Raw genomic sequence first — 12,888 nt, forward strand, 5'->3', positions numbered from 1 at the left:
ACGATTTTGTAATAAATAAAAAACTGATACACCTTCGTAACACAGGTCTTAACATATTCATACCACAAAATATTCTACCAATTCAATTTAGGGTTTATTGTAAAATTAAAATTAGCACAAGTAGTTTCCCTAGTCATAAGTGAAGAACTAAATCCAAACCTTCTCAGCCTTAGATCAAACTGAATAAGATTATTCTCAATTTGATGTGCACCAATCACAACTGAGGTTGTTGCGTTAATCCCGCCATCTACGAAGCCTAAACACCATTTACCACCATCACCATCATCACTAGCATCATCACCCGGAATCCTAACCATCAAATTTCCACCAAAAAACCTCCAATAAACTCTATCATGATGCATCACAAAATCAACGGTAGGAACAGCTGGTCCCACTCTTGTATGCCCTAGTACATCCGACTTGAAACAAACGCCATAAGGCCTCACCGGTTTTGTCATAGTAAGGTTCATCAAAGCAGCTTCTTGTATAAACATTTTAGTAAATGCTCTGTAAATTGAACTCTCCATTGTGGTGTACGGTACAACACTGTTTATCTTGGTCCCACCATATCCGTTCTCATCAATGGTCAATAATTTCTCGTTAATCAGCACAGGTTTTCCGTTAACCCTAACGGAACTTACACCGATGTAATACTCCGGTGATGGGATCTTGTGATAAGTCATAACGGTATGACTAACGGGGTTCAGTATGAGCGGAGTGTAAACAAGTGAATTCGAAAGGTCAATTTCCGGATGAAATATAAAAGGTCCACGAGTACCGAAAAAACCAACACCTGGAGCAGAAGGTGAGCTTGATAGACACAACGTAAATATGTAAGGCAAAGAGAAAGCCCTGCTGACCTGCGCCGGAAACGATAAGTCCGACCGGCCAAGTGCGAAAACACCACTAACATCCGCTGGCAATCCGTGAAGAAGTTGTGGTTGAGAAGAAGAGGCGAAAATGAAATCGGACACGGAAGTGTGCGGCCCCGGGTTACGACCGTCGGTACTTGGCAAAGCCACTAAGTCCTGGACCGAGGCAGCTATAGTAGCTCTCCGGGTTAACGGGTTTTCGGGGAAGAGTGAACAGGTTTGGTTAGAACATGCCAAGGAACCAAGAGATTTGCAAAGTGGGGAATCGCAAGGAATTGGGTTGTGGGAATTAGAGGTGAAGTTTGTAGTATTATAGTGAATCCAACTAAAGGAAGAACTCAAGTCGATAAGTAATTTAGTTGGCGTAAATGGAGTACCATGGTGAATTGTGGTTGTGTGTTGAAGACTAGGATGGTCTTTTTCTATCGGAGTAAGAAGCGGTACCGGAAGTGAGAAAACAGTATTAGTACTTGAGAAGAAGATCAAGAAGCAGAAGAGGAGATGAGGAAGAGAAGATGAAGACATGGTTTGTAAGATTGGCTATGAGCTGGTTTGTGTGATAGCTAGCCAGGGTTGGTGTTTATATATGTGAGGGTTTGGTAGAGATAAAGCTTATAAAAGTGCATGCATCAGTTAGGTTAAGTGACAAGAGCATTTGGAAAGTAGTGTAACAAGGTGTCGGGAGAGTAGGATTTTCGGACAAGAGTGTTGGATTTTATGTTGTGTGTAGCTTTCAGATAATGGTTCTGGAAACCGCTTTTCATGCACAAAAAAATATAAGGCCGTGGCATATATTGGCCGGATTGAGACAGATGCTTTTCAGAATAGTATACGGAAACGGTGTTTCATATGAGACACGAAGGCCAAAGCTAAAGCGTGAACAAACAAGATTCGAGTTTATCGGACAAAGTTGTCCGATCTCCTTTTCTGCAAAAAAAAAAAAAAAACCGACAAAAAAATTACTCCCTTGGTATGTTTTTTTCCTCAAATTAAAAAAGTGATAGTAATTTTTTTCTAGAAACGAAGAATATAAAATTACAATACTCTAAAAAAATCCAGACGAAAAGAAATAATAGAAGCAGCAGCTCTCTAATGAGCCAGTATCATGAGAACCCACTCGCACACCCGTTCACAATGTTCTTTCGTGGTGTCAGACATTGTACTGCAGGAGTACTAATCCCTGCCTACATGACATGCACAGCAAATAGAAATCTAACCAAATGCTTCCCATCTGACTAAGTCACCGAACCAAATTTGTACCCTTTTGTTGTTGCACCTTTTCCATCAAAAGAAACATCGAAAGAAGCTTTTCTATGTTCAGGGGAAAATACAAGCGTCTCTGGTGAAATGTGAACTACCAAATCACCAGGAGAATCTATTTTCACATTGTAAGTTGAATTTTGATGGCCAACATTTGTTACTGTCCGTGTTATTGTCCGAGCACCATGAAGCTTGCTAATAGAGATAGAAGAATAGTTGATATCGGAGATGAGATCTTCTGAGGAATTGGTTGGACAAGTGAATTTGCCATCGACCATTGAACGCAAAATTGTGGTGTTATATCCAAAGTAACAAAGGAAGTTAAGATAATCTGTCTTATCGGTCTTGTAAACTAATCCTGGATGAAGAGTTCTACTTGGACTTACTTCTCCTGTAATGGCAACTGCAAGATGAAACTTAGCTTATATAAAGACAACTCTCTTTATTGATGTTTAGAAAATCTCTCAAAACTAAACACAAGCTCTAATCTTGCTCATATGATCAACCACAACTTTGGTGATCATATATATATAGAACTATGAATTCCTTTTCCTAGTCCTATTACCTTATTACATGTCTTTCCTTTTCTTAGAACTAGATGACTTCTAATTCCCTTAGGATTACATCAATTGCCTTTTCTTATCCTAACAAACTTGTTAGAGATTATCTTAGGCTTAATGTTGAAGTTTAACCAACATTCTCCCCGTTAAGCTTCAACCTTACCCGTGACATATCTTGTACTCCAATCAGTTGTCTCATTTCTTCAATCTTGATCCGAGCTAATGCCTTTGTCAATATATCTGCCTTCTGCTCAGTTCCAGGTATGTGTTCTACGTTAATGACCTCCTTCTCGATGCATTCTCGTATGAAATGATACCTTTTGTGAATGTGTTTCGTCTTCCCATGAAACACTGGATTTTTAGTGAGTGTAATTGCAGACTTATTATCAATCTTGATGAGAACTTTTTCAGGTTCTCTTCCTTTGATTTCACCCAACGGTTCTTGAAGCCATATTGATTGTTTAGCTGCTTCTGTTGCGGCCATAAACTCAGCTTCACAGGATGAGAAGGCTACAGTGTCTTGCTTCTGTGAACACCATGTAATAGGTGCTTCACCTAGATAAAATATATGACCAGTTGTACCTTTTCCATCATCTTGGTCAATATTATGACTGCTGTCACTATACCCAACAATTCCTTTTGATCCTCCTCGACTATATTTCAATCCATAGCTGATTGTTCCTCTTAGATATCTCAAGATCTGCTTATTACATCACCATGAGACTTGCGTGGACTCTGTATATAACGGCTTGCTACTCCCACAGAGAAAGACAAGTCTGGTCTTGTGTGTAACAAGTATCTAAGGCATCCAAAATTTCTTCTATAACTCGTTGGATCAATCTCAGCTTCTTCTTGTGCCTTTGAAACTTTAAGTCCAAACTCCATTGGTATCTTAGTTTGATTACAAGTTTCAAGTCTTGCTTCTTTCATAATTCTCCTTGCATAAGCTCATTGTTTAATCTGAATCCCATCTACTACTTGATGGACTTCTATGCCAAGGTAATAAGTGAGTTTTCCGAGGTCTGACATCTCAAACTTTGATGACATTTCTCTCTTGAACTCATTGATCACCTTAAGGGAGTTGCCAGTCAAAAATAGATCATCTACATAAACTGCAATCACAAGAAGCGTTCCCTTTTCTTCTCTTCTGTATATTGATGTTTCTTTAGAGCACTTAACAAATCTGATTTCTCTTAAGATTTGATCTAACTTTGTATTCCAGGCTCGAGGAGCTTGTCTTAGACCATATATATCTTTTGATAACTTATAAACCTTATGCTCTTGTCCTTTTACTTCAAAACCTTCTGGTTGTTCAACATACACATCTTCTCGCAATTCACCATGTAACAATGCTGTCTTAACGTCTAAGTAATGAATTTCCCATGAGTTTGATGCTGCTTATGCTATTAAGAGACGAATTGTCTGTAGTCTAGCAACTGGTGCGAAAACTTCATCAAAGTCTATGCCTGATTCTTGAACGTATCCCTTAGCTACAAGTCTTGCCTTATATTTGTTAATAGTTCCATCAGCATTTCTTTTAACCTTGAAGATCCACTTGAGACCAATCACTTTTACCCCACCTGGCTTATCAACTAGAAACCAAGTCTTGTTTCTGTTGATTGAAATAATTTCTTCTCTACATGCTTGTGTTCATTTAGTCGAGACCTTTGCTTCCTGAAAATTCCTTGGTTCATCATTAACAGAAAGTAGCATAATCTCACATTCTTCTGCAGCTTGAAGAACATAATCCTCCAGATACTGTGGCTTTTGTATCTGTCTTGTTGATTTTCGCAGTGGAATGGGTTGAGTTATTTCATCGATCTCCTCTTCTTCTTCTTCTTCTTCTTCTACTTCTTCGTTATTCTCAGTGTTTTCATTATTCTCTTCTTCTTCTTGATTAACATCATTGTTTCCATTGGTATTGATGATTATGGGTCCTTTGCCTTCATCAATTACTTGACCCCATCTCATGTGAAACATTCCTGGATCCCTACTTGGTCCATCATTAGTTTCTTTCCAGTTCCAGTTTGCTTTTTCATCGAATACCACATCTCGACTCACTATTACTCTTTTCGTTGTTGGATTGAATAATCTGTAAGCTTTGGATCCAGGCTCAATTCCTAGATGCACAAGAGTCTGAGATCGATCATCCAGTTTCTTAAGAGTTGCAGAATCAAATTTTTCGTATGCTTTGCAACCAAACACTCTTAAATGATCTATGTTTGGTTTTCTCTTTCGCAAACTTTCATATGGAGTCATGTCTTTCAGAGCTTTCGTAGGTATCCTGTTTATTAGGTATGTGGAGTGTCGTACAACTTCTCCCCATAGATAATTAGGTACCTGCATAGCCTTTAAAGAACTTCTTTTCATCTCCATTAGAGTCCTGTTTATCCTCTCCACCACTCCGTTTTGTTGTGGTAGCCCTCGAACCATCTTGTTCTGAGACATAGTTTTTAAGGTTCTGAAACTTATGTGTCCTAACCTTGCGTTCCACTTCCATGTCTGATCTTCCAGTCTCATATTCAGACACAATGGCCTTCCAATCATGAGACTTATCTTGTAGAGTCTATTCTGTGAGCTTGAGACTCTAACTAAAAGTCTTCCACTTGGGTCATGAACTGTTAGATAATCTTGTCGCATTCTAACATCACATCCAACTTCTGTAGCTTGTCCTAAACTTAGAATGTTGCTTTGTAAGTTTGGGATGAAGTAGATGTTTGTGACAAGATTCTGTTCTCTAGTCTTGCTCTGAAATAGAATTGATCCTTTCCCTTCAATTTCTACAGAAGATCCATCCCCAAACTTCACTTGTCCTTTGATTTTCTCATTGAGTTCAGAAAAGTAGTGTCTCTTACCAGTCATGTGATTGATGGCTCCATTATCTAAATACCAGATTCCTTCTTCTCCATCCTTTGATTTGTAGTTCTTTGGTATTAGTTTCCCTTCGTTTAAGAAGACAACTTCGTGCATGAAAAGAGCTGTATCTGCTTCCCTTGTTTCATTCTTGTTTGTTTCTTCCATCTTTTGTATTCTTTCAGGGCATACAGAGGAGAAGTGTCCTGGTTTATCACATCTGTAACAAATAATGTTTGATCTATCATTCTTTTCTTTCCCTTGGTTTTGATCATTCTGACTTGTTGTTCTATCTTGTGAGTTAAACCTTCCTCCCCTTCCTCGGCCTCTGTTTACTCTACCACCTCTTCCACGACCTCTTCCTCTTGTCGCAGAGTTTTGTTGGTAAGAGTTTGTGTACAAGAGTTTTCTTTGAGTTTCTCCATTGTTTTCTTCACCAAGAATTCTCTCTTCATATGCTTTCAATCTTCCAATTATATCTTCATAGCTAGTCTTCTTTAAATCTAAGACTTGTTCGAGAGAAGCTATGATATGAATATACTTGGATCTTGGTAAACTATTGAGAAACTTCTTTACCAGTTTATCTTCATCAATGGATTGTCCAAGTGACGTAGCTTTTGAGGCTATCTTTGATAGCTTTCCTGCAAAGCTATCAATAGTATCAGTGTCTTTCATCTTCATTCTTTCAAATTCAGACATTAAGGTTTGCAGACGGGCTTCTTTAACTCGATCAGCTCCGAGATTACGTGCCTTTATTGCATCCCAAATTTTCTTTGAAGTTTCCTGTTCACCAACTTGTAGAACAAGACATTCTGGTATTGCTTGAAAGAGTAATCCAATGGCAACATTGTTTTTGTCTGGGTCCAATGTACCAGGATCAATTGTTTCCCAAACTTTGTATATTTTCATCAGTACCTTCATTCTCATGGCCCATACTGTGTAGTTTGTGGCGTTGAGGATTGGAACTTGTATTGATGGTGGCGTGAACTGTTTTACACCCACAATGGTGGTTTCGTTTTCCATGGCTCAGAAACAAGCTCTGATACCAATTAATGGCAACTGCAAGATGAAACTTAGCTTATATAAAGACAACTCTCTTTATTGATGTTTAGAAAATCTCTCAAAACTAAACACAAGCTCTAATCTTGCTCATATGATCAACCACAACTTTGGTGATCATATATATATAGAACTATGAATTCCTTTTCCTAGTCCTATTACCTTATTACATGTCTTTCCTTTTCTTAGAACTAGATGACTTCTAATTCCCTTAGGATTACATAAATTGCCTTTTCTTATCCTAACCAACTTGTTAGAAATTATCTTAGGCTTAATGTTGAAGTTTAACCAACATCCTGCACCCATTTCATGTGGACTTGAAAAAGCCTCTGATTCGTTCGTTATCGGCTTGCCAACGTTATTGGTTATTGTTGCTGCATAAATTGCAAAAGACTTAATAATATAATCTATATATGTATGTTCACATGATTATAGTCAAAATGAAATAACCCATAAAAATAAAAAATACATACCGGTTGTCCATTAGAGCTGATCTGAGCATTGAAGGGGTCCATTTTGGGCGTAGCGAAATCATGCATGCAGCCGCACCTGAAACATGAGGACAAGCCATAGACGTACCGGTTTGAATAGCAAGGTCTGTTGGTTTGCCCATGGTAAAGCCTCCGTTGCCATCACTTGGTGGAACTCAGGCCAATATGTTAACACCTGGAGCTGTCAAGTCCGGCTGATATTAACACAAAATCGATGAGTATGGTTAGAACACTAAATTATGACACTCATTCAATGATTCACGATTTTCCTTAAGCTATTAGGAATTAATACCTTGAGAATGCCTTCTGTTAAATTTCCAGGGCCTAGAGCCGAAAAATCGGGGATTGCAGGTGCAGGTGTAAACTTAAGTACATCCACCGATGGAAAGATAATCGTAGTTGGATTTCTGTAGACCAAAAAGAGTCGGAGAAGAAATGACTAGAACACCGTTATCATGGTGGGGAGGGCCGATCGGAAAAAATCAAACACCGTTATGGAAAGAAATTTTCATACCAAACAAACCACGGTGATGAAGGCTCAGCGTAATATTGAGTTATAGATGGTGTTCTAGCAGATAGCTCGTGTCATAATGGCTCAACATTGTTGTGGTGGCCGCAACAGCCGTCGAACGGGTTGAAGTTGTGCACGCACAGATGGATTCAACGGGGTCGGGTTGATTTATGTATGGGTAGTTGGGTACCCTTCGAGCGTGTATAATATGAGATATCAACTATCAATTTTGATGTACTACTTCAGTTTTGTTTCCACGAGTCATAAAAAGCAGATGCGTGGGTGACGCGTGTACATAGCTAAGCTAAGGGTAGTACAGTAGTTTCCGTTTATGAAAAATGAAGTAAACCTAATCCTTGATGTTCTTGTCCGCAGTCCGCCTTTCTTCCTCCTCGTCTCTTTCCTAAACTAAAGGTACCACTGTTACATTTTTCAGATTTAAATGAGTAATTGAAAACTCCATGAATAAATTGGATCTTATGTGCTTCGTTCTTCATTTCTTTTGTATTTTTTCTTTATCTTTGTTTGATCAATTTCTTAAAATTAAAACGATTCAATGGATAATTTGATGAACTTTAAACTGCAATTGTGTTTGTATAATGTAATCGAATAAAATTGTTGAACAATTTTTTCCTTTTTTTTTTAATTAGAAGGTTAAATTTATTAAAAGAAAAATAGCTTCAGCCATGGGAAAAAACCCAAACTCGGAATACAGTTCTGCTAATGGTGTTGCTGGTGTGGCAGTGGTGGTGGAGATTTTGATTAGATTGATTATAATATTTCTTGTTAGTTTGGGTATGATTGATTGAAGTAGAATCAGTTGAAGGGAGGGTCAAACAATATTCAATTTAAAGAGTTAAGGTGGTGCTGATGTTTTTCCTGGTTACGGTAGTGGGTTGTGGTGGGGATTATGGCGGTGGTGCATCTTATGTTCTTATTTTCTGATTGATTTTTTAATTAATCTCTAGTGTTAGTATTGTTATCATTTGCATCAAAGATAGAAGAAATAATATAGTTAAAAGAGGTTATGGCGGTGACGGTGGTGTTGCTGCCGGTGACGGTGGCTGAGCTGATGAAAAAAGAGGTTATGTGATAGATATAGAGGAGGAGGTCTTTTTATTGGTGGTGAAAGTGTTGCTGGTGGTGCTGTTGATGAAAGTGGAGGTGGTGCTATTGATGGAATTGAAGGAGCGGCGGCGGCGATGTGATATAGAAAATGGTTTTTAAAATGTTTTTTTTTGTTGGTTACGGTTATGGTGGTTTGTTGGAGAACAGGGAACTGAAAATTTTTGCAATATTACTGTGATGTAGGTGTGCCGCTGGTAATGATGGTGGCGGAGGTGGTTTTGCCGTGCTGGTGATAGAGGCGGCACTGTTGGTGCCATTATGGTGGTGGTAGGTGAAGAACATGGCGGAGGTGTTGGTATAAGTGGCGTTTTGGCGAGGTGAAGTGGAGGTGGTGTTGTGGTTGGGGTGATGGTGGTGCTGTTGTGTGGCGGTGGTAGCAGTAGCGAAGGTGGTGGCGGTGTCTGTGTCGGTGATGATAAATATTGATAGTAAATGGTGACGGTGAGTAACTGTGTATGGAGGGATATAATGGTCTTTTCATTTGCATAGTAAATAGTAACTGTTACGGTGGTGCCGAATATAATGTCGAACGACTGGGTGAGATGGGATATAATGGTCTTTTCATTTGCATAATGAGGGATGTTTCCGTCCAATGAAAAAGTAACCAAAAATCCAAAAATTTCGACACCGAAAATCAAATTTTTTGTGAAATTGAAATTTTTCGTTATTCTACCATAGACAAAAAAGTGGCCATATAGACAAAAAAAAAAAAAAAAAAAAAGTGGCCATAAAAGGGACTCTCTCCTACGGGTCCTCCGATTGGTCGGCCCAATTAATTATTTAGTTCATTTTAACGGGACAAATTTAAGTTATATACCAAGTAGTAATTGTGTGCTTATCGCGGTTGCTTACTTGGTGGAGTTGATATATTCAAGTATTTGAGCTGCAGCAGTGCTATCAACTTGTGAAAACGAGAATTCGCCGCTGTCTAATGGGAAAGAACGATAAGTTACCTAGGGCTGCATAACGGGTAGGGTGGGTAGGATATGCTGCACAACGGGTAGGATATGGCCTATACCTGCCACCCTATCCGTTTATTGGCGGTTAAGAAAATCTTTACCTGTCATCCTATTTGGCGGGTAGGATACGGTTACAAAAATGGCGGGCAGGGTAGGGTTGGCGGGTATGGGTAGGGTATGTGCATCCCTAGTAGGAATTGCTCGAAGACCAGTAGGTAGGATAATTTTGAGCTTTACCCGCCACCCTACCCGTTTATTGGCGGTTAAGAAAATCTTCACCCGCCACTCTATCCGCCAAATAGTGGATAGGGTAGGATACGGTTAAAAAACTGGCGTGCAGGATAGGGTATGTGCACCACTAAAGTTACCTTGTCAACCAAGATTATTCCCTGCGCTTGTGCAGTTGCCGCGGTTACTGCTTTCTCTGCTCATGTTACGTTCGGGAAATCTTATCTTCAATGCACAGTATTATCTTTCCTTCCACCTTATTTTCGTCTAATGATCCTGTAGCGCAGTTGCTATACGTCCCCAGGAACATAAATAACAAAAAAAAAAAAAAAAAAAAAAAAAAAAAAAAAAAAAAAAGAAGGAAATCGGAAACCAGAATTTATTACTTTTCAACGGATATCAAAATATGAGAAATGTACCTTGCAGCTGCAACGGAGCTGGAGTTGATAGCAACATCCCTCCCAAACACAAGCGGAAACTCTTCGCAACGATTAACGGCAGAAAGGTTTATGCCAAAACCCTATGTACAAGACAATAAAGTTATAGTTTAGTTAACAGAGTATACTGCAGGGAAATGGTATCGACAATACCGAATTATGAGATCACGCTTACTTGGATGACTTTCTTATTACCAAGGACTATGCTAGAACCAAAGTCCCTATCAGTCGTAGATGCTGCAATAGTCATAATCTAGGGCGCGGTATTAGCTACAGTGTATGGATTCGGCCCAGCATTCCCTGCCGCAGCAATTATCATAATACAAAATTTGTTAAAAAGACTAAAATCAAAAATTTCTGGATGAAAAAGACATCTAGATTTTGATACTGTTTAAATAGACAAAGATATAATTTACATCAAGATGCATCCAGTTTCATCCTCGCTACTTTTTAAGTTTAAGCCAGGATGAATCCAGTTTCATCCTGCTATTTTTTTTGTGTTCATTTCATCCATAATAATTTTTACTCGTCCATTAGAACCATGTTTTAAAATTTTTTGGACAAATGACCCATTTTCCGTTACCATAATCCCAGCCTGAACAACATGCAAAGAACCTAAGGCAATTGGATCTTCTAAAAACTCCGCATGCGAAACCGTTCCTATTGAAGCTGATATTATATGTACTCCATCTTCAATTGCTTTCATCAAAAGCTTTCAAAATGACTGAACCAGAACAGTCGGTACCCGTTGAACAAACTTTGTAGCTTGCAATTCTGCTGGAAGGAAAACCACCCCTAGCTAATCCTCTTGCGAGGCTCCCTTGTAAGTTAGCATTGGGTATTAGATTACCAAGAGCGGTCGATGCCACGTGAGTCCCGTGACCTTGACTATTCCTCGGTGAAACCGTTGGTTTTGATTTACTTGTATCGCTGCTGCTTGAATTAAGGTCGTAGTATCTTGCACCTATCAATTTCCTGCAATAGTTTTTGGTGTCAATGCATTTTGCGCAACATACAAATTTAAAAAGTTTGAGGCGTATTGCTACCTGTTACAGTCAGACTTGTTAAAATCACTGCCTTCCATTTAAGTTCCTTTCCATCCTGACGGGATCTCGCTGAAGCCATCATCATTAAAACTCGGGGATTCCGGCCAAATTCCTAATGATTCGAAAGAATAAGCTAGAAGAATCAGAATTTTCAATGAAAAACGAAAAGCATAAACTAGAAAAGAGAAATCAAGAGGAGAACCTGTGTCTATGACTCCAATAATGACCTCGCTGGAACCATTTGGATATAGGCGCTGAATTCGCGCCATGCCTGAGGTACTTTCCGCCAGGAAATCCCATGAACGTGTTGTATGAAGCTCTAGCTTCGTATCAGGGAAAATGGTCAAGATCTCATTGCTCTCTGCATTGAGAGATATTTGTAGCAAATTAAGAAAACTACGTATTTTTTTTCAATAAGAATGCAATTGTGCTTTTTAGTTACCAGATAGTAATGAAGCTTCTTCTTCAGTAAGCATAGCTGAGAACCCTTTAAACGAATGATGGTATACGTGTTTGAGAAACAATCTTTCGCTCGCTTCACTGCAATATCAATTATGCAACAAATAACCATCGTTAAGCACATGGCACCAATACATGCATGTTAAGCCTTGTGGTCGATTGGCATAAAGACTTCTTTTTTGTGCGGAACACTGGATGAAATTCAGTGTGCAAGTAGTACTAACCTTGGAATGACTGAGGATAACAGTGCGATGCAGGGCATACTACAATTCCAGAAGATTCCGCTTAGAGGTTTGGCTTCCATGGTTTCCTAGTTTCAGTCTTTCTTATTTTTAGGATTCTTTTAGATTTCCTTTTAGTTTTCTGTTTCCTAGTTTAGTTATTCTTCAAGCCTATATAAAGGCTAGATTAAGTCTTGTAAGAGCTATCTATTACTCAATCAAATTATTAAACACAAAACTTATTTTCTTCTTGCTTGAATTCTCTTCTCTTCTTGCTTATAGCAATCTAGTATTGCTTTCTTTTACCTTGTTCCACATTAGTTGGTATCACCCGCTTAGTTTTAGGTTTTCATCCTATCACTTGATCCTTTACTTCGCTTCCGCACACCTTTTCTTTCCTTTTAAGTACAAAAAAAAAAAAAATGACTGCTCAACCAGTTACTCTAGCAGCAATCGAAGCTCTCATCAAATCTCATACCGAGATTTTGGCAAAAAACATTACTGAACTCTTGAGAAGTCCATGGAGGAAAAATTAGGGTTAAGAGATAACAAGCTTGAAGCAATGCAGAATCACTTTTCAAGGTTGCAAAACATAAATATAGATTTGGATATGCCTGAGCTTGTAGACTTAGAAGAAAAACTAAAAACGATACACTTCAGTTTTTACAGAATGATGAAGTACCTAAAGATGTATTGCGTACTTTAAACATTAAGAAACCGTATGAAGGTTCATAGGTCATTCAAAGAAGAAGCTAGTTTCTCCTACACTCGACAGTGATGATGAAGATGAACGTGAGAACGATC

General features: G+C 38.7%; 1 protein-coding gene, 1 long non-coding RNA gene and 1 pseudogene across 2 annotated transcripts; 1 reads left to right on the top strand and 2 right to left on the bottom strand.

Annotated features, from left to right (window-relative positions):
• Nucleotides 1-74: 74 nt before the first annotated feature.
• On the bottom strand, nt 75-1,397 carry LOC113359969 (basic 7S globulin 2-like). Its single transcript, XM_026603524.1, has one exon. The coding sequence runs from the start codon at nt 1,395-1,397 to the stop codon at nt 75-77; it is 1,323 nt and encodes a 440-aa protein (XP_026459309.1).
• A 659-nt stretch (nt 1,398-2,056) lies between these two features.
• Nucleotides 2,057-12,125, bottom strand: LOC113359970 (annotated as a pseudogene).
• On the top strand, nt 7,924-9,391 carry LOC113361616. Its single transcript, XR_003365229.1, has 2 exons — nt 7,924-8,020; nt 8,918-9,391. It is a non-coding gene; the product is annotated as an uncharacterized LOC113361616 (long non-coding RNA).
• Nucleotides 12,126-12,888: the final 763 nt, after the last annotated feature.

This window comes from Papaver somniferum, chromosome 3, assembly GCF_003573695.1.
Source record: "Papaver somniferum cultivar HN1 chromosome 3, ASM357369v1, whole genome shotgun sequence".
In the NCBI taxonomy this organism is placed as follows: Eukaryota; Viridiplantae; Streptophyta; class Magnoliopsida; order Ranunculales; family Papaveraceae; genus Papaver; species Papaver somniferum.